The sequence below is a fragment of the Halichoeres trimaculatus genome, unplaced genomic scaffold, assembly GCF_033239565.1.
Source record: "Halichoeres trimaculatus isolate MK-OKI-2021-1 unplaced genomic scaffold, fHalTri1.1 fHalTri1_scaffold_5, whole genome shotgun sequence".
Classification (NCBI taxonomy): Eukaryota; Metazoa; Chordata; class Actinopteri; order Labriformes; family Labridae; genus Halichoeres; species Halichoeres trimaculatus.
Window position 1 is genome coordinate 16,743,974 of NW_027437183.1, and position 22,045 is coordinate 16,766,018.

Consider the following 22,045-nt stretch of genomic DNA (forward strand, 5'->3'; position numbering starts at 1 on the left):
TTATGGGTATGTATTAATCAGAATATGTCATCAACTTGATAACACAACAAAGACGCTCATCGATAAAACAGTGTAAGTCTGCAGGTCTCACTTGATTTCCTCCTCCAGAGCTGTCTTAAAAAGTTTGAGCAGCAGATATTCCTCTCTCTGGTTAGAAGCGTAGTTGTACAAGGTGAAGATCACAGTGTCCATAAACTTAGTGGACTTGTTCTGAGGCATTTGGAAAATCAGCTTGGCCAGGTAGGGTGGATTGGTCTGGATGGGAAGCAGAAAGAGGAACATAAATTGATTTGCATGGACTTAAGTTTCAGTTTAGGTTGGAGAAGAGTTTTTGAATTACCTGCAGCAGGTAAAAAAGGTGTTGGTAGGCCTCCAGTTTTCTTCTTTTCCCTTTGTTTAAACCCTTGATACCAAGTCTGTCACCTGCAGTCAAGTCATCCTTACTTGCTTTTTTCTTGGTCTTCATTTTCTTATTATGGGTCACTACATCCTTTTCAAAGAAGCAAACACCAAATTAACTCCATTACCACACTCGACAGAACAGTATATAATCACATAATGTAATCACAGTTGTTAGCAACCTCTGACTGAGCCCTGTACAGTTACCAAACTATAAATTATGTCCACAATCGTCACACACGGTGCTTTTCATTTCCTTTCTCACAAAAAAACAATAACACAAACCTGAAGAGTGATCCTGTTCTTCACCAGAAGTCCAATCTTTATGTCCATCAGGTTCAAATCTTTCTCCATCTGCTGATTGGAGCGAATATTAGTGACAACTTCTTCCCTCAGCCGTGTCACTTCCTGTTCCTCCTGAAGGTCCAGGGGGCTCTGCTCCAGCAGGTGGACAAACTTGCGCACCACTGATAGAGGAGGATCCTTTGCTCCAGCTGAAATTCAATAAACAAGTTTAAGTCAGAAATAGTTGTTTTATTTGATAAAAGAACATTCTCTGGACTTGACTCCCTATACAAAGGGACATGTCTCAAAACCAAGTTATAATTATTTAGGAATGGTTTGTGCGCTTAAAGATGAGTCACATATTTATACTGGAGAAAATTAGCATGATGAATTTTGCAAAGGGTCATGACATTTATCATTTTACTCCTCAGATTTTAGATTACTTAATCTACACATGACCACAAGAAACAGCAGCCAGAAAAACAAAAAAAATTGAACCAATAATTTTATATGACCACAGTGGAGAAGTTTCTAGCCGCATATTTAGATAGTGATGTTATTCTAAATCACTGAAAATTCACTTTTTTCTTACTCAGTGTTCTATAGTCATCTCTGGCTTTGTTAGCCTTAAGGAAAGCTTGAATCTTCACGATGTCATTTTCCTAAACACAGAAAAAAGTGAGTCCAACTTTACATGGAACAAACAACAGAAACATGGATAAAGTGCTCAGTGGTTTTGTTTTGTTTGCTCACATGTTCTTTGAAAAACTGCAACCTCTGAGTGTACTGACGTTTGGTTTTCCACATTTTCACCAAAGACTGGATCTAGGACAAAATGTAGCATTTCAGATGTTAAACAAAACTTGGAAGACACAGCTTTTTAAATGACCATTTCTTTTTTAATTTTCAAGAGTAAGCGTTGTATCACCTTAATAACAGATTTAATGTTGTCCTGAAGCAAATTCATTCTGTCCTTGTACATTTTCCTTTGTTTGTGACCTTTCCAGCAGGCCTGCAAAAGAAAAGAAAAGAAAATGATAACAACACTTTGACATGTGTGCTTTACATCAATGACACCACAGGTATTTAGTTTTATATAAATTTACTTTCAGTTTGAATCAAGTGAACTACTTCTCTAGTCATCTAGCCTACTTAACTGAAGCTGTAAAAACCTGAGGGGATCTCAGAGATCATTGGAGTAGATCTACCTGTAATTTGACCACATGCGGTTCTTGTTGGTGTAGATACTCCATTCTGTCACGATGCTTCTTCCTAACCAGGTAACCTCTGATCCTCGCCTGCAGCTGGGTCACCAAGGATTCATTGGCCAGCCATAGCTGTCCCCTGTTATATTCTACAGTCACACAGCTGACAACACTCTAGGGAAAAAACAGACACAGAAAAGTCATTAGGGAAGGAAAAAAGTGCCTGCAGAGAGGGAACATTTTTTAATCAAATGCATAATGCCATTAAAGGTTAGAATTTCAAAAAAGCTGTTGGAAATCCTTTAAAGATGAAAAGATGTAGTACAGTAGAGTATACCTGGATTTCCTCTTTACTGAGATGACCACCTTTGTGTTCAAATCCCTCAGGCTCCTCCCAGGTGCCCTGTCCAGTCTCCAGGTTATAGTAGTAGTCAAATCTGTCCCTGATGGTATGCTTTACCCACATACTTTCAGTGCTGCCTGGATGAAAGTAGAAACAGCTCCATCAGACTCAGTGAAATTCATAACGAGCAGAACACTTCAATTTAATGTCAACTCTGTGCAGTTTTTAGTTTATCAAACAGTGGGCATCCATTTCTATGATGCTTGTGCATACAGTTGAGTTACCTTCAGTGGCGCTGGTTGCTTGTTTCTGTGTCAGTTCAGTGTGGTATGTGTCAGCACATTCAGGGAGCACTGCTTTCAGTCCTGCACCGGGAACCTGCAGGGCCTGCAGTGTATTCTGAGGGTCCCCCTCTGCCACTGTCTGGTTAATTTCAGCAACAGCTGCAGCCACTGGCAAAATGAGCAAGATTGTAAAAGATAAATAACCGCCAAGTCAAATTTAAGATAGCACAGTCAGCTAACTACATTTCAAACCATAATATTAAGAGCTTTCTTTGTAATATTGAAGAAATCATTAACATGAAACAATCAGCATCAATGTGCAGAATCTTGAAGAATGACAAACTGAAATAAGACAAACTGTCAGGTGACAGAGCACATCTTAGATTGACATACATGTGAGAGCCTCCTCTTCATCCTGGTTGGCTGTGTGAATGGCCTCTTGGATTTGGTCCAGCCACAGGACAGCAGATTCATCTCCAGAATTCTACAAGCAGGTAAAAGCACAAGGTCACACCTCTTTTTCAGCATGAAAACACTAAAGCACTCTTCAAGCAAACAAGGCATTGTTATCGATTCTAACTTGATGTAAAATTACACAGTATTCTGAAACATTCTGGTAGATATGGTTTATTGTGTATTAAGTTGTGAAAGTTTTGTGAATTTTGCAGTAAGAAATGATCACTGAGAATAATTAGCTGGTATGATTACATTAACAGACAATAACAGGTAGCACCCTGTCCAGAGATAAGAGCTCAAAAAAAGTATAAAATGCCAGAGAAACGGTCAGCAATAAACTACAAAAAATACCCTAACCCCAACTCAATTAACCACTTCCTGAGCAACAAAAAAGAAAAAAAAAGTGCCACAATAAAGCATCCTAACAACCACAGAGAATGTTTATTCAGGTTGAGTTTTGTATTTTTTCTCAGGCTAATTTTAGACAGCTCTGGTGGGGATGTGAGTGTATTCCTGACCACAGAGCCGACAGGAAGGAAGCTGCCGTTAAAACACACTAAGACGACTGAAAGCAGGCTTGTGTTTACATCTGCTTTTGGCCAAAGATTTACCAGAAGACCCTCCATGTATGAAGAGAACAGCAGGTCAGCTTTGTTTGTTTTTAGTGGTTTCATTCCTGTCATGAAATAAAGAAAATGTCCACATGTTTTAGTCCTCAAATCATATCTCTGTTTTTTTCAGTGTGTGATATCTTATTATGTAAAGTTTTTTTGTCCAAATCAGTAGGACAATTGATAATACTAAAAAAATAATTATTTAAAGAGCATGGGCATGAAACCACTGAGTTTGGAGCAGCAAGCAAAACATTCATGTTGAATAATTTGCATTCTGTAAAATAAACAGATACATCTTGAGCACGTTATCCAGTTCCCACACTGCATCCACATGATCTCTTTGCTCTAAATGTCATAGTGTTAAAAAATGGACAAATTTTACACTGATGATGCAGCTTTTAATGTCCCCAAACATCTATTCCAAAACTGAGTCTTTGACTCTGGTCAGGTTGACAAGACCACACTACTTTCACCCTTACAGCTTTACAAATATGTATAAGATATGATGACCGATTTCACAATAAAATTGCTCATCTTAGCATAATTTTATCTCATTCTAATATTAATTTGCAGCTGTTGGTAATCACTGAAGCGGTATCCTCCCTCCCTGGTGAGTCAGTGGGCAGTTACTGACGCAGGCAGAAGGGAATTCAGCCTTTAAGCCTGGACAGGAAATGTGCACAGCGCTCCATGCAAACACACAAGCGTCCCACGTACAGAAAAGGGAAGCTGAGCTTCAGTTCACACCGTTATCAGCTCAACACTGTTGCTCTGTAAAGATGCAAAGCAGCAGATTTCACATATGGAAAACTCCTTCATTTACTGAGAAGAAACGACACGGAGAGGGGTGAGGACGAGCAAACTTTACAAAGTCTGGGACATATGGTTAATATGGTTAACCTTGTACCAGGTCTACTCATTTGTCTGACGGCAGTGCAGGCCCTCCAGCATGATGGTAAGTCTATTTAAATACTAACAGAATTAACAGTTAAAAGATGATTCTTTATTTCAAGTCATTTTAGTTAACACATTGTGGTAGTGGTTCTCATCTTATTACCAGAACAGATTCACAAATGATCACAAAATGTTCTTACTGGAAATAAGATATTCAAAAGGTGTAGTGGGTGGTAATTTACACACCCCTGTAGCTAGTTTAAATGTACTATTACAGTATAAGTTTCTTAAAGTAATAAACATTGTTTTACTACTCTTTGCAGAGAACAGAACCAGGACTGAAAACAAAGATCCAACTGTTGCTGCACCAAAAACTTTTCGGGGAAGTTCACATGAACAGAACCACACATACCAGTTGCTCAATCCCAGCACAAACCATGAGCTAGAGGTCAACCTAGAGGATCCAGTGGCAGCTTTTACCAAAGGTATCTTCAGCACCTGGGTCATTCCTCTGTCTTACATCCTGGCCATGCTGGTCGGCATCCCCTCCAATGCCTACATCCTGGCCTTCCTCAGACTCAGAGCAAAGTCCTTCACCACAATAGTTCTGTACCTGAACCTGGCCTTATCTGACCTGCTGCTCCTGCTGTCCCAGGCACTGCGGGTTCACTACCACTTCAACGGAAGTAACTGGATATTTGGGGAAATCTCCTGCCGGCTTGTCACAGCTTTGTTTTACGGTAATGTTTACTGTTCAGCTCAAACCATAGCCTGCATCAGTCTGAGGCGCTACCTGGCTGTGGTAAGACCATTTCTGTACAGAAGACTGGCTAAGACTCCTCTAGCTGCGTGGACATGCTTTGTTGTATGGTTTTTGTTTGTGGCAGCCATCGTGCCTGAACTCACAGTGAGGCAGAGCTACCACATTGCCCAGCTAGGGATCACTACTTGCCATGATGTACTTCCACTAGAAGAAGACTCTCACTCACTGCTGGTGCCATACAGGCTAACTCTGGTTTTTACAGGCTTCATCATGCCCTTCCTGATTTGTGTATTTGCTCATGCAGCAGTTGTATACCACCTAGGACAATCACGCTGTGACTGGAAACCATTTATCAGGGTCAGTACTCTGGTTTTCATCATCTTTGCGATGTGTTTCTTGCCAAGTGGCATCCTACATATCGCCCACTACCTCCGTCTGTTGTTGAACGGGGATGACAGACTCTATGGATACTACAGAGTAGCAGTGTGTCTGTGCAGCTTCCACAGTTGTCTGGACCCTTTCCTGTGCATGCTCATTTCCAAGACGGCAGCCTCAGATCTGCAATTTATGTCACTCCCCGGGACACCTCAAAGGCGTCCGTAGTTGTGTGTGCACAGAAGAAGCACCTACTTGAGGACAATTGTTAGCAACCAGCAAGGAAGTACACGCCCAAAACAAAGCAAGGTGCAGCTTGAAACTGTGAATTGAAGCGGGTAAAGCTGGAATATCAATAAGGTCCAAAACAAAACCAAGCTACATGAGCCAGCTCACATGTTTAAAGAGGAAATCAGGATCAGGAAAGGAACATTTAAAAGGTGAAACTTCTCTCAGGTTCACTTTTTAACTGAGCAAGTTCTTAGATTGGCTTGACAAAATAAAGTCAGAAAATGTGGACAGCTATAATCCATTCTGTACTTTTTATCACATGTCAAATCTATGTCTAATCAATGTGTCTTTTTGTATGGATTTCCAATTTCAAGTTATTTGCATTACATGTTCCTTAAAATGATCAATATTTGGAAATCAGTTTTGTCATGATGCAGCACTGTAGGTATTTCAGGTTTGTTAACCTCCTGTCCAGGTCAACAGAAATAATAATCAGGCCTGACGTGGCGACATCATTGTTGTACTGTACAATAAAGTTTGTTATATTGTCAAACTGTGCAATCTGGAAAACTCTTACATAAGCTGTTGAAAAATTAACAAGTTGGAGACAAAATACCTGACAGAGGAGTTGCTTGGTATGTTGAAGAACATCATGGTAGTGCTTGGCTATGGCTGGGTTCACCCCTGTTAACTTTGCTGTAGGAAGGAGCAGAGCTGCGAGAGTCTGCTGATGATCACCAGAGCTAAGTGCTTCGTTGATCTCAGCTATAGCTATGATACCTGAAGGAAGAGGATAAAAGAGCTACAAGTTCAGCCACTGTGTACCATTCAATGTGTGTGTTTGCAAACCACTGTTGTTGAATAAAACTAAAATAAAAACATCTCCAAGATAATTCAAGCTCTTAATAAAAGAAAAAATGATATTATATTCAAAAAAACTAAAATATTTTAAACTTTCTTACGTTCGTGCTCCTCGTGAACCTGGACGTTGACTGTGTCGATGCATTTCTGGACATCGTTCCAGGTAAGAAACTCTTGGCCCTTGACAAGAGCGTCCTCTCTCTCTTTGATAAGAGTGTCAGCATACCTGATGAAAAGAGAAATAAAGAAGTTCAATCTAGTTCTGTCAAATGCAATTAACAACCACTCATCAGCTGACCCAAGCAAATGCAAACTGCCCGCAAATCAGATGTGGCTTACAAGATTTAAATCAAAGTTGTGTTGTTTATTGTTTTATTTTTATTAAATCAATTTGTGAAAGTATTTCATAAGAGATTAATTTTCAAGAAAAATGGAAGAAGCACCTGCATCAGAAATGGCAGCAGGAGCAGTAAGTGAATGAGGTTAGTTACAGAAACACCAGAGAGTGAAGAGTTCAAAGTCCTTTAAGTAAGACGTCTTAAAAAATTAAGCTATACAAATATTTACAAAGAGAAAATGTAAACTTACTATAACTAAGTATCTGCCCGTTGTTTTAAAGTAGAGTGTATCAATTTGCCACCTGTACCATCTTTAACTCTCCACCAGTTACATCACCTGTTGAGGTTGTCCTGGTCCATGTTGGTGAAGCCCAGAGGAGAGTCAGTCAGTTGCTCAATCACAGCCTGTGGATCTTTGGTGTCCAGCACCTCATTCAGCACTGCCACAGCTGACAGCATCTCCACAGCTACACTCAGCTCCTCATGGCTCAAGCCAGACTGACAAACATAAAGGTCAGAATCACATGCATGAAGTGGCTCTTAATGAAGGAATGCTGCTAGCAAAGGTGTAATGGATGTCAGTTAGAATGTCTTGTTCCCAGATATAATGTCTTACCCGCCCCCCTTGCAGCTGCAAACTGAAGAGCTCAGCCTGATAGAGGTTGGCAGCAGTCTGATAGACAATTGGAAGTTGTGCCTCAGGGTTCATTAGCTCTTCAACTGTCTGTGCAGCATCTCCAAGACGAATGGCTGTATTGATTGCTGCAACGGCATCAAGTTCTGGACAAGAAAATAATTACAGATATTCATGTCCGGACAAAAATATTGGAAAAGTTTTATTAGCTGGATTGTACGCTAGAACAAGTGGATCTTTCAGCCAACCAGAAATTAATCATTGTTAGTCACTGAATAAAATCTATGGTAGATAACAAAAGGTGCTTACTTCGTTTCTCTGCCTCAGCAAAGTCATTACAAGAGGTGACGACTCTCTGAATCTCTTCTCTGTCCACCATCACAGCCCTCCCTCCTTCCTGCAGAACATCAGAGCACAGTACTGAAATATGACCAGATCTCAGCGTTACTGAGCATTTCAGCCATGGGGTTCCTGTTGCTGATTAATATTTTTCTTGCAGAGCTCACTTTTTTCCCTGTTGCAGTTTTTACTTTCCAAGTAGTAACTTTACTAAAGCTCCACATCTACAGTCCTTTCATCAGCCTGGCTACTACCTTTGTTCAGTGGGTTAAGTGGTGTGTGCTCACTACTTAAAATGGAGGTAGATCTTTTCTGTTGGATGAAAGAAGTCAGGGACAATAAAAACAATTTTATCACTGATAAAAATATCTGAAACATTTTCCTATCATTTATATCTACTGCAGCTTGTGGATTCAACCAGTTCCTATAACCATAAACCAAGTTATCCTCTACAGGCTAATCATTTTATATATTTAACAACATTAGATTTACAAAATGAATCACTTCCTGGAAAGAAAAACTGTATCACTCTGTTCATAAGATTCTGCATCTCATACCTTGGATGTGTGTTGACAGTAGGCAGTGAAATGTTCCAGGTACCAATGGCGGTTTGACTCCTGAACACCCAGCAGTGCCAGAGCTTCAAGTCTGAGTGCAGCCAACAGAGCGACCTCATCCTGAGACGAGACGGCTACATTCACCTGCTTGATCGCTGCCTGGACTTCAGAGAGAGTTGCAGACCGAGTTAACAAGCACAAAGTCAAAGTCTTTAAGTTAAATATTCAAAGCAACCCGTTCCCAACACTAGATTAATTTAACACACTAAACATTAACACTGCTAAAGAGTAAAGAGACACATTTAGGGTCATAACTGACAGAGTCCTTACTGTTTACAAAGTCAATACAGCCCTGGATCTCCTGCTGAGTCAGAAGCTCTTCATAAACATCTCTTTCTTCAGTAGCAACAGAGGAGCGCTAATAGACAAAGAGAGACAAAGATGGTTGAACATATCAAGTTCACAATAATTTTCTGGAGAATATCACTTGTACCAGGCCACATTAAATTCTTCCACTCACACAGATGAAGCTGCATGTTTAACTTATCACATTTCAGCTGTAAAGTGTAAATAGATGGTCTGTGTATGTACAGTATTTGTAAGGCCAATAGGATATGGGGCTTTGTGTTTGGTAGAGTACAGCTGACACTGCAGCGACAGGAATGTGCTGGCTGCTCCGAAGTGAGACCGTACAGACCATCCTCTTACAGACCTCACTGGTGACATCTCTGCAGTTATGTTGTCAGTATTAGAGAGTGCAGTCAGATGCATCCTAATCTAAATGCTCACATTTCTTCTAAGTCTCTTTGGTGCATTTCTCAAATCATCCTCGCCATCAGTAGAACAGTAAGTGCATTTCTCAAAACAGTTCGTACAAACAGCAAAGGACCATGGATTGCCTGCAAAAGCCAGACTTTTTCTCAAAATTCAGAGTTCATCCCTCAAAAGTAAATATCTGTGTCAGTGAACATGTCAGTGCCATCATAATGACAAGTCCTCATGTCATTGTGTACACATTGCTTAGTCATGTTGTCAGAATAACAGTGTATTCTGGACGGATGTTCTGGTGTAAACTATGGCTTAAGTTTTGATGACAGTTATTGTAAATTGAAAGTTACATCTTAGTGTATGGGGGAGATTGATTTCAAGAGACTGGTCAAAATTCCCATTTTCACTTTAACTGTTTGTGCTGTAATTTGTTGACTGACCCAATCATTGTGATACAGAAAGGAGGAGAAGAGGCTGCATAGCATAAATAAAAAACAAAAAAACAAAAGTAGAATTGTGAATATAGGACAGTCTTAGGGTTAACTGTTCATGCAGTGCTGTGGGAATTATAGTGCAGCGCAGTCTTCCTACACCTTCTTATGTTCCTGCTTGTTTGGGTACAAATTCTCATCATCTGCATCACAACAAATATCTTCTCTGTCAACAAAAAGTCTGAATGATTGAGGACACAGTTGTTCTCCCAACTTTTGGCTTAATCCTTCAACCAACCTTAGCCTACCCTTATGATTGAGAACATGGTCCACAGGTATTATAGGTCTTTATTGTCCTTTACAGGAAATTTGTTGCCACTGTCTGTAAAGAGGAAAGTACACAGACATACTTGCCATTTGATGATTCATGAGATGAACCTTTGAGCTATTTCAGAAAACTGGTTGATCATTGGTTTATCTGATGCTTCAAACATTTCCATTTTTTAGAGAAACTGATCAGGGAGCAATTTACCAATCCAGACAGATTTAGAAAAAAAGTCTAATGGAATTGTGTGGAAAGATGCTTGACAAATTACAACTTGTTCAACCTTTTTGCATGCAAAGACTTATGAGATGAACTCATGACTAAATGCAGTGGGGGTTGAGACTGTTTGGCAGAGACCCATGATAATCCATTTTGACCCACATAACATAAGCAGCTGATAATGTAGGAAACAGCAGAGAATTGTACATAATCATTTGCAATGATGTCCCAAAGCATTTGCAAATTGTTCAAAGAAATGAGGAACAGCTTTTTTGATGTGCACAAGTGACACAATGATTTGAAGATTGAACAAGTACTTTTGAGAATTTCAATTCTGATCTGACAAATGAGCCAAAGCACTAGTACGAAAAATAACTGGGGTAGAAAGTGAAAGAGAATTATGGGTAGGCAACCATAAAAAGAGAGAACTCAAAGTCTGTTACACAAACTCTATTTAAATATGCTGTCCAGGAATAAACCATACATAAAGCATTACTTCAGTGTCTGTGAGGCTGCTCACCCTGCCAGATGATTGATTCTGTTTACGATCCTTGGCCTGGCTGAGTGTGTCTTGGTAGTCTTGGGCCAGCGCGTCGTCTGTGTTCCTCAGCATTGCATTTGGATTATTGAGAGCTCCCATAGTCACAGATGCCTGACCTCTGTCAATCGCCTCATTGATGGCAATCACAGCAGCATGCACTGGAGAACATCAAAATATACGCCAGGATTTGAGTGTTGCCCAAAAGATAACAAAAAACAATATAGTATTAAGCATCAATTCTTCATCTTTAAAGGTTTAAAGAATATTTATAAAGTCAGTCGACTTACAGGCAGCTTCATCCACTGAAAGCTCGTTGGCTAAGATTCCTCCAATCTTACTAAAAGCTGGCATTTGAATGCCATATTTCTCCAGCTCACTCCTCATGTTACTGATCTCTTCCTCTGGGGGCAGATAATGCAAATGATAGTTTAAAAATGTGAAAACAAAAGATACTTGTTTTTACAAGGTTTTTAAGCTTCTTCCTAACAACTGAATGAAAAAAAAACATAATCAACACTTAACTGATTTTTTCCATGAGTCAAATGTTCAAGTAAAATAACTAATAATAAACACATTAAATGTATATATTCATAGATCTTCCCATTGTGCAATGTGCATGTAAAATACTCAAAATAAGTGAAAAAAAACTTTTTAACTCTATATCAAAGGTTTTAGTGACCTGGTGAAGACACTAAGGATGCTAATATCAGATTTTTTTATCCATTTTATTAAATTAGTATAGTAAAGAAAACTCTTTTAGATAATGGATTTTTGAAACTACAAAGAGAATGTTTTGACATTTAAGAAAAAAGTTAAATGTTCAATAAGCTAAGAAAAAACTGTCCAGATGTGAGTTAGCCCTGAGGCTTACTGAGGACACTCCAAAGTCAAAACTTTGAAACTTTCCATGTCAATAATATTCCAACTGCTCCCAGGCATGACTAAATAAACTGCAACGATTGATAATTCAAACGTTTAAAAACAAAGATGCTTTATGATACATTTGTGAATGCCTGAAAGCATGTGAGAAAATGATTCTGTGGTTTTCAATTTAAAATGAAAACCAGAACAGTAGAACAAAAACAATTCTCATTAAAGTAAACAAGTATTTAAATATGCCCTGAAGCCTTTATCCTTCATTCACAATCAATTCATGAGAAGGTCAGTGTTTCATGTCTGTTTGGAAATGTGTACGTTCGCAGCATACTGAATGACTTCCATTGGGGTGAGTGGAATTTCATTGCTCTTACCTGTGAAGGCCACTTTCCCAAGTAGATCCTGGATCTGTGGTGCAATGCCCAGTTTGTACAGGTAGAGGCTGAAACATTTCACACAAGGTAAATAATTACAGAACACTGAGAACTATGAAGTTTTCTGTTTATTAAAAGCAAGGAATCATGAAAACTCAAGTTAAAAAAATATTCTGTATTCATTCATGGCTTTCTTCATAATTGTGCCTCATGGCTGGTCATTTTCTTTACCTGTGTCACACTTGCACCACAGGGGGGGAGTATTGGCTCACTCTACAACAGGCACCATGTGACTCTACAGGCTCAGTCTATCTGTGAGTACTGAATTCAACAGGCAGGTGGCTGGAAACTTCATAAAACTTTCATCCACCTGCGGTACTTGATAAGTGGTGATGAATTATAGATATTTGAGGCAGGTCTGACAAGAACACAGCTCTGGGTGAAGCAGTTGTAGCAGCTAGTTACTCTAAGTCAGTGTGTGCACATTAAATGCACTCTGTCCCTGGGGAAGTGGGGGCTTCAGACTACTATCCAAAGTGAGCAAATGTTTAAACAAGCAGGCAGCTGATTAGTTCAAATACAAACACAAAAACAGCTGACTGGCAATGATAAAGGTAGTGACCAATAATCAGCAGCCTAGCATGGGGGGAAACTAGCTCTTTCCAGAATGCTGAACCCCGACTTGTTTGTATCCATGCTTTCTACTTCCTTTGAGACAAAACATTGAGCTTTGCCTTTCTACCACGTTGTCTCAAGCGAAACAAAAGTTACCCAAGAGTTGTGTTCTTTCCATGTAACATATCTTTGCTTTAAATCTTTTGATAGTTTTTCAATTTTCCACCACTCTGAAAGTGCAGAGGCATCAGCTGCTGTGCCTCAGTGTGTTTGTACCCAGGGAAGCAGAGCATTGTCTGGGTCCATGTGGGACTTGAGCTGGACAAGCAGGAAGGAAGAGCACGTGTGTGCATAAGCAGGAAAGGAAACCAAATCTCTCAGGACCTGACCAAAACACTACAACAGAGAAAACAATCCCAGCAGCTCACACAACCACTCCCTGAATCTGTGTTTGGCTGACTGGACGGGTTAGAGAGATAAAGTTGGCCCTTCAGTTAATTCAAAGTAATCTCATCTGTGAAAAGTAAGACCCAGCCCACTTTACAGTGAGACCACACACTTTTTTCAAAGTGTGATTAAACGTAATGTGAGGCTGAAAAAATAACATACTCTTTGTGGTCAAACTGTTGGTAAACAGCTGAGCACTGAGCAACACCACATACAATCTGTCAGAAAGCCCCGGCATGCATGTTGTACAGATGTTTACACATGTAGTGAGTGGCTATTCTCATCCAAAGCAATTTAAGCAAAACAATAAAAAAAATGAATTTTCTGGAACTCATTTTAAACTTGCCACACTTCTTTTCACAGTTACATACATTGTGCTGTACAATTCAACCTTGACCTGTTTAAGAAAAATCAAAGTGTTTGAAAAGAAGGGCTCTCTCTTCCTCACATAAGTAGAAATAGTATTTTCTAGTTCCTGTTTCATGTCACTCACAGAGAACTGTTTCTGTTCCTGACATAAATTAGAGGTTAAACTTAACAGGGCATAAAAGAGGCAGTGTCTAAACCCCACAAAAAGATGTTGGTGTAAGGAGATCTCATTCATTTGTTTTCCTACGTGTATGCTGTCCATAATTGCTGTAACTTGAATACACTGTCATGCTGATAGCAAAATAACACCCCACCAGTCAACCTCAAGAGTTTGATCTGGGTGAATAATGCATGAAGACACTAGAGTGAAAAACTCAGCATTTCATCAGACTCCTTTCTTACCTTAGAGCATGTATGCAGTACACGACCTTTGGCATGTTTTTACGATCATACACATCTGTTGTTTCAGGATAGAATATCTGGAAGTAGAAGCACAACAGATATTTACTGATCTTCAGTTATCTTTGTCAGGCATCATTCAGTCTACCTTTTGAAACATCTGCACCATATCATTTAAAAATGATTCTACAGGTTTCAAACTGAAGCAGCATGAGAGAAGTCGACATAATAAGAAGGAACACTAGTAAAATATAATGACATCTGAGGTAATGGCTCAACAATAAACAAAACCTTATGAAGCATATCATTTCCAATACCACAGAGCAGAACACCAAACAGAGTTTCACTGAGGCAGAATTTCCCACTCGACTGCTTTATATTTTCTTCTGCTGCTGTGGTTCTGCCCTTTTCATTACTACTCATGGGGAGTTTTTGGTGGTCCTGGTTTGTTGATGAACACTTATCTTAGTGGGATGTGCTCCATGGAAAAGCTTTGCAAACCATTTTAGATGCTCTTTAATTGTGACTTTTTTCAGAATCATGAAATGATGGAGCCAATTGAAGGACCAACAGCTTGTTTTGAATCATCAGAAGATAAAAGCCTTTTTTCTACAAGTTGAAGTTAAAATTTTTGCAATACACAAACATAAGTGGTGGTACTAAAATAGTGGCATCAATTTTCAGGCCTTCTTCATTTTCTAGGATATGTATCAGTGAATTGCTTTGTGTAAACTCATAAACGACAGTCTTACAGATGAACAGTATAGTGTGTGTTTGTAGGAATTACCAAACAATTGAGGAATTTACATTTTCTTTACAAATTGGAGCATCTTCTATAGTACCTTTTGTAGTTTAAGTATGCAATCAAGCAAAAGCAAAGGTTACCAAAGTGTTCAGTCATTTTCTGCGTACTTGAACACATCATGGTGTTTGGTATGCTGACATCACATGCTCCTGAGTGACTGAGGAAAACTTAAAATATCAAAACAGTTCATAATAGCAGATATATCTGTGGACATGCTTGTAAAAGGAGCACGTATTTGAATGGCTGAGAGAGGTGAAAGGCCCCCTTACCTTTGGGAGACCCACTGACTCCATGGCTCTGAGCCACTGCACTGTGTTGTCTGTGTGTCTGAAGTGCAGGCCTCTGCTCTGCAGATGGAAAAAGCAGACATAGGCAAAAAAAAAAAAAGGTCATTTAATTTTGCCAGAATTCAAACAGAAATGTTTGAATATTTTTCTACAACTTAAAGGACTGTTAGTGAGTAGCAGATAATATAGCATTAAACACATCATAGGATTTAATCCAATCGTGAATTACTGAGATAAACTCAAAGTGACCTTAGCAGTTCACGATTCCAGCACAACAGCTGCATGTTACATTGAGGCCTGCCATGTTTCTCCCTTTCCTGTGTGAAACTTTCAACAGTCAGGAAGTGTGTGAAGGAAACAAGGTTCCTCTCTGCTCTAATGTAGTCTCGTGAGAAAACGCTAATAGCACAAATTATGACCTAACCGAAAAAAGGGAGGATATCAGCAGTCGGTACAATACAGAGCGTACGGAGATGTACCTTATAGCGTGACTGGTCTCGGTCGTAGATTCTTTTCACTGACACCATTTTCGGTGCAAAAAAATTGGAAAGTTTGCCAAGGTAGACACCATTCCTCAGCCCCTCCTCCAGTTCTGTCGTAGGGGGTAAATCCTCATCTAAGCAGGCCTCCATCCACCTGAGGTCACACAAAATAAAAAAATATGCACAAATAAAAAACTTTTGATACAGAATAAGAATAAGAATCCTTTTTTATTCTTTGCCAAACACCAGCATCAGTTTCTGATGATTTTGAAGAGTCTTACTTATTTCTGAAAATACAAAAAATTAAATTTCAAGTGAACATTCAGCAGTGAAAGTTTAAAAGTGGGTGATGTCATCGACTTCTCAACTTGCTGGGCCAAACAAACATAAACACAACACACTATGGTAACATTCACACTGACACAGGCATTAGTCCTCTCTGTTTAGCCTGCCTCAGGAGATTTACAGGGTGCAGTGCGATTTATGAAGTGACTGGACGCCTGCATGCAGCCAGAAGGTAAATATTGGCTTTCCTCAATTAACACCTCATGACCCTCCTGATCTGAAAAAACTACAAACAGTTGACCAGGAACAGACACATCCAGAGCAAAATTAGATCTGTAATTCTTGGTCTTAACAGGAGTTTGTCTATCTATGATGACATGATTTTTGATCTACAGCATACTGTTAATGTATAATGCAACTTTATTTTACAGTGAATTGACCACCTTTAAAAGCATCACAGTATATCAACTCAAGTTCTGAGCAACAAAGTGGTCTGTGGGCTGGTGAGAGCTGGGCACAGTTACAGCCGCACCCACACGGAGCCCAGCATGCTTTAGGAAGGGGGCTGAGGAGAGACTTTAGCCTGAACTCTGGGACCATATGAAGGTCACTTTTGGGCTTACTGGTGTTAGATAGGAAGTGAAATAAGTTGAATTATTCCATTGCTCTATACTGATCACTTTTTAAGGTATGTAAGTTCGACTTTCTGCAAGTTTTTATCATTGAGTTCACCCCTCTCACAGTGTCTTAGTATAGACAGAGTTTTACAACTAGACAGAGGGTAAGTAGTTTGAATAAAAATAATTTGACCTTTTTTAAACTCATGTAATTTTCCTTTCAAAAGGTTCGACAGCAGTTTCAGAGCAATCTGTGCCAGACTATTCCCAGAGATATTTGGAAAAATCCATTCCAAAGAGCTGGTGAATGATTTGTGAACACAGTAAATCATCATGGTCTGAGACTCTGTTACACATTATCCCACTGCCTGCAAGTGACTCCATATTTACAGTCGCAGCAAAACTACTGCTCAGTCCACAAGTCTTATCTGAAATACCGCTATCCTTTTGTTCTTTTGTTTGACTTTTCGCACAATTGAATTCATCTGTTGCCAAAGACGGTATCCACAGCTCAGTTTTTAACTTCCTGTTGTTTTGTTTTTGAATTTCATTATTGCACCAACTCCTACCTTTCAGTCTGCAAATAAAAAGCCTCGCCTCCCACATGTATGCACACAGGCACCTTGTTTAGGTTAATTAAGGCTGTGGGGGCCATCAAAGGATCTTGTCAGGCAAAATATGTGTCAGCACATTAAGAACAACCACAACACACCATGCAGTGTCAACACAAGCTCAGTGAAGTGTGTAAAGTTAGGTACCTTGAGGAACAGAGCATCTCGGAAACCAATTATATGAGCTGATTCCACCAATCGTTTAAGAGTAAGAACTGTACTCAGCTTAAGTCTCTATGAAGTTTAAAGTACATTGAGCCAGTTTTGGATTTACATTAACTTTGAATTCTAATGTAGACCTCCAAAAATATAGAATTATACACACACAAAAGCACACACACGCACACACTGTTTTACAATCTGTAGTCAGTGATTAGTGTCAAGGATCAGGGTTTATGACATTAGTAGTTTAGACAAAGTAGAACTAGTTCAAGGGTTCATTTACTGGTTTGTTTCTTCCCCTCACATATGGTTTTAAGTAGATCCTTGTAAATGCACACCAACAACCAGGCAAACAAGGGGTAGACTGACCAGAGACTCATTACTATTAGCTCAGAGTTCATGCTCGTAATTGAAAAAAAAAAAGAAAAAAAAACTCTATCATTGATGTGACACCACGCTAAAAATTGGTCCACCAAGTTTGAATAAGTTCAGTCTTTGAGCAAAGTTTGAACACGTGGAAAATAAAACTATAAATTTCAAAACAAGTACACAGTGATAATCTCTCATAAAACTCATCCAAGAAAGCAGAGGTGGTTTGGGGTTAGGGTTTTACGTAATTCAACATTCATGTAATTCTTTGCTCAAAAGTTTCAGACATAGAGCTCTGGTATTAGCTGACCGGTAAGTAGGCAGTCTTTTTACACAGGTTAAACTATTTGCAAACATAATCTGCTTTGAAGTACAAGCCTTTGTTTCTCATGAGAAAACAAATTCTTCAACCCAGGCTTTTGCTTGAGCAGAAATGTAAATGTAGTTGTCACATTATCCGTTCTGGCAGGTCTTTGGTCTGGGTTGAGTTTTGTTGTTGCGTTAATAACAGTGAACCCCAAATCCAAAAGATATGTTGCATTTTGAGAAAGGCTGTTTGTGTTTAGGTCTTTTTTTTAACTTTAGCTGTCTGTAAAGGATATAAAAATCATGGCTTTGCTTCCATTGAAACCAGAGCATCAACTCCACAGACAGGATAAAAATCAGCTGACAGTCATGATTACTGAACATAGTAGAAGGGACATCCTGCATTGGTGACTGGGTTCTCCTGTGAAACTCCACTTCCTGCACTTAAAACAATGTTGGGGGAACTTGCTTCTTGAAGAAGGACAGGCTAGCACTCCTGTTTACAACCCCCCCTGAGCAGGCCTTCCTGTCATTGTCCAATCTGCATCTGACCAGGATTAACAAAACACTGCTTTCTGGACTCTGGCACTATAAACTGTTCAGCTTCAACACAACACATAATTGATGAACTAAACTTAACTCCTCTGCTGCTAGCTGAAGTATTTCTGTCTAAACACAGTGTCGTCTGATAATTTATGTCATGTTGTTTAGTTATGCTGGTCATGAGGTTGTGTCTTTGACGGTTGCCTGTGTGTGTAAGGGGAGAAATGTTGAGCAGTACAGAGGGTGTGTCCTGAAATTATAATGGCATCCTTTGATGAAAAAAACTTGCTCTAGGTATCATGAGGTGGCTGTCCATCAAAACCAAACAAGTCTACAGAGAAAGCAATCAATATGAAGCCACTGTTGACTCTTCTCTGAGTACAAAGTCTCACTTCATGAAATGCCGACTGTCTGTGTACTTGTTTGTATTTGATGGTTGTGTGTGTGAGGGAGGGTGCTGCACGATTAATCTCATTGGAATTGCAGATGTGTACAAAAGGCTGGGATTTAAATTAATGTGGATTAATGAGTCTGTAAACAATACAACTTCTCCTCAGACTGTTTGGATTCTGTTAAGTTAAACCTATCAGCTGCTCTTACAGAGTGTGTGTGTGTGTACGCTCAGCATGATTATAAAGAGCTGTGACCAACATGGATGTTAACGAGCAGGAGAGTGACAAGCAAGCCGATAATGAAATAACCAAATAATAATTAAAAAAAAAAAAATCAACTGTTGGGGAACTTGCATATTTGAAGTTATCACGTCACTTAGCAACACAGCCACATCATATCAGCGCCAGGAAACAGCCCAGAGACAAGTAGGATGAAAGCATGCAGGTGAGGACACGAGTAAAAGGTCACAGCTGAGCACTGTTACAGATGCCAAGGCAGGTTTACACCACACAAGACTTACAGACAGACTCTGCAACAATTTAACTGTACAAGTGCTTTAGCAACTTTTCTTTTCATATTAAAAATTTAAAATGTATTTACTCAATATTTGTACTTTTAACTTGAAAAATGCATAAACCAAGAAAAAAAGACTCAAAAACCACTGCAAACAAAAAATGAAGTATTTTCCACTCCTTGCAGAATTGCGAGCTAACAAGATGACAGTGCATATGTACCATAAATTACAAGCAAGCTACTTGATGTTTTTGTTTTCATGCAGGATTCGTACTATCCTGCAGCTGACCAAATACCAATGATCTCACATCAGTGATAAGTTCTGGGAGCTATTTGTGATTTGGACAAATGTTCAAGTCTTAACAGAAACCAAAGAGACACTTTTGGACAAAGTGGCTTGGCTCTTAGAAAGGATAATGTGAAAAAAATCTTGCGTAAAGTAGAAGAAATCATGAAAATTTGCTCTTAATCCACTCCTGTTTTTATCAGTTCAAACAGTCGTCCTTTGATTAGTTAACAGGAAACTTGGATACATAGCCATAATTACACAATCAGTAACACTTATTTTTTTCTACTTTGACAAGTCATAATGCTTCCTCTGAAAGTGGCATATCGACTTTAATCAATTTAGGAAATCCTGAGGGCTTTTCTAAAAAAGAAACAACTTATGTTGTGATATAAAAGCTCTCTCTATCCTAACCCTAGTGTAAATGAATGAGCCAAGTCCTCATAGTTAGCGTAATCCAGTGACTGCAGACTTTTGACCTCAGAGAAGGAGCAGAACCTAATCCCATGCTCTCTGTAGTTGACAGCTTCATTAGGTGTGTGTCGTAATCCTAATCTAATTTGACACATTCCCAGAATAGTGATTCCATTCCACAACCGACAGGATTGTGGATGAGTCAGTGGCATAGGAATAGAGTAACAGGAAGTAGGATAGTGAACGTAGGAGTGTGAGACAGAGGTAAATAAAAGTCATTTTTGGGTTGACTACAGAGACTTATGGAGGATGTTCCTTACACTGTTTCAATCTGCTCAACCAGAACTCTATGAAAAACAGGTTTTCATAATCCAGGTGTGGCCCAATTATGAAGGACTGAAACTGTGCTCAGCTCAACCTTACTGCCCCCAGAGACCCTTATAAACCTGTGACATAAGCAGATAATGTACACCCTTCAGGTTACCAGAAAGTCAAAGTGCACGTTTGGTTGTTAAAATATAATCTGTGAAGAAACTCTGGTGCAAAGGCAGCCGCTCGGTGTGCGCGCGCACTCACACACACTCACACACACACACACACACACAAACACACACACACACACACACACACACACACACACACACACACACACACACACACACACACACACACACACACACACACACACACACACACACACACACACTCTTACAAATAGCATGCCAAAGAAGTATGCTTGTTCAACAGTTTACATCTTGTCAGTGGATAAGATCATGACAAATTATCTCTCTGTGATAGGGCGGGGTGTCACAAAATCTCTGCGATGAAAGATGCAGGGTTCCACTTCCTGTTCCTGTCTGTTCTGATGAATGCCCATTTTGTAGAAGAAGACAGGAAGTGGTTAAGCTTTAGCTCTTATTCCTGCACCTTCAAAGAACAAGTTGTCCTATTAGCATCCTTGCTCTGCCTCTCTTAAGTCACATCCTGCAGTTTTTATTTCAGCATACCAATGTTTTAAATATATATATACATATATATCATACTGGACTACTTTGGATAATGAGCAGAATGTGATTGTTTTCAAATAATATGAATCTTTTATGTATTTACAATTATTGCACAGAAAACATTTATGAAAGTGAAGATTAAAAACATTAACAAAAACATGAATAAATTCAAAATTAGAGAAAGAAAGAAAATTGTAAAAAAGTTTCTCATTAGTTCAGGGTTCCATCACATTTTTGTTTTATGATGTATCAATTTTTTTCCAACAACTTACAGCCAATTTAGCACCCAGATTCTTTAACTCCGCACTATGCTGTTGTAATATGTGCAGAATGTGGTTTGGCATTTTGTTGAAAGGTCTTTAAAAAAAAGGCATTTTATAGGTGTCAGCAAAAGTTTCTCTTCATGGGAAGATGTAGAAAAAACATCCATAGGGTGGCATTAAGATTTTGAAGATAGGCAGAAAAAAGTACTCTTGATGCACTCTCTCCATCTCTTGGTGTTTGTTCACTCTTTATCCTCTGCCCATCTGAATGGCCATACTTGTGCAGAGTGATCAAACAGTAATGGTGCAAGAATAAGACAGCAGCACTTTAGAGAAATACTGGGGCATAATCTTATCGGCCCACATTTTTGGAGAAGCTACTTTAGTATCAAACTTCTTATCCATCCCCTGCTGCTGTTCAGGAACAAGAAGAAGAAGGGAATTGTCAGGGAGTTTCATTTTTCCAAACTTTTTCCAAAATGAAACTTGAACTTTGTAGCATCTCTCTTTTCATTCCACAGTAAGTTGGAGACACATTCACTCGTGCTCAAAAAATGAAAGGGTTTGATCAGACACACATTTGTGCTGGCAGCTAGGATGGCAAAGTACTTTTTAGAGGTGGCACTTCAGAGCTACCACAGATATATACTGCTTAACACAAATGGTATCTCCCCAGATATGCAAGCCACCCATGCCATGGGCATTTGTGCATCCCCATACAATGATGCTAGCTTTAGAGCTGTGCTCTGATTTGAGAACC

At 39.3% G+C, this 22,045-nt stretch overlaps 2 protein-coding genes across 2 annotated transcripts in view; one reads left to right on the forward strand and one right to left on the reverse strand.

Moving 5' to 3' along the window:
* Positions 1–22,045, reverse strand: part of iqgap2 (IQ motif containing GTPase activating protein 2) — a 33,666-nt gene that overhangs the window by 7,372 nt on the left and 4,249 nt on the right. Inside the window, exons 3-25 of the mRNA XM_074669544.1 lie at positions 15,514–15,670; positions 15,017–15,094; positions 13,946–14,022; positions 12,113–12,180; positions 11,150–11,263; positions 10,842–11,020; positions 8,909–8,996; positions 8,579–8,742; positions 7,992–8,079; positions 7,665–7,828; positions 7,386–7,546; positions 6,812–6,936; positions 6,466–6,629; positions 2,910–3,000; positions 2,517–2,684; positions 2,227–2,369; positions 1,893–2,063; positions 1,613–1,696; positions 1,438–1,509; positions 1,277–1,346; positions 685–893; positions 341–490; positions 92–255 (exon numbers count right to left, since the gene is read on the reverse strand). Coding sequence (XP_074525645.1) covers positions 92–255; positions 341–490; positions 685–893; positions 1,277–1,346; positions 1,438–1,509; positions 1,613–1,696; positions 1,893–2,063; positions 2,227–2,369; positions 2,517–2,684; positions 2,910–3,000; positions 6,466–6,629; positions 6,812–6,936; positions 7,386–7,546; positions 7,665–7,828; positions 7,992–8,079; positions 8,579–8,742; positions 8,909–8,996; positions 10,842–11,020; positions 11,150–11,263; positions 12,113–12,180; positions 13,946–14,022; positions 15,017–15,094; positions 15,514–15,670 — 2,949 coding nt within the window. The remainder of the gene's footprint in view (positions 1–91; positions 256–340; positions 491–684; positions 894–1,276; positions 1,347–1,437; positions 1,510–1,612; positions 1,697–1,892; positions 2,064–2,226; positions 2,370–2,516; positions 2,685–2,909; positions 3,001–6,465; positions 6,630–6,811; positions 6,937–7,385; positions 7,547–7,664; positions 7,829–7,991; positions 8,080–8,578; positions 8,743–8,908; positions 8,997–10,841; positions 11,021–11,149; positions 11,264–12,112; positions 12,181–13,945; positions 14,023–15,016; positions 15,095–15,513; positions 15,671–22,045) is intronic.
* f2rl2 (coagulation factor II (thrombin) receptor-like 2) lies at positions 4,284–6,472 on the forward strand. Its single transcript, XM_074669546.1, has 2 exons — positions 4,284–4,541; positions 4,804–6,472. The coding sequence occupies exons 1-2, from the start codon at positions 4,469–4,471 to the stop codon at positions 5,844–5,846; spliced, it is 1,116 nt and encodes a 371-aa protein (XP_074525647.1). The 5' UTR covers positions 4,284–4,468; the 3' UTR covers positions 5,847–6,472.

Bases quoted from the DNA above. Each gene is read 5' to 3' on its own strand.
- f2rl2 (XM_074669546.1), top strand. From the start codon at position 4,469: ATGGTTAATATGGTTAACCTTGTACCAGGTCTACTCATTTGTCTGACG. The intron at 4,542-4,803 runs GTAAGTCTATTT...TACTCTTTGCAG, and splicing joins GCAGGCCCTCCAGCATGATG to AGAACAGAACCAGGACTGAA.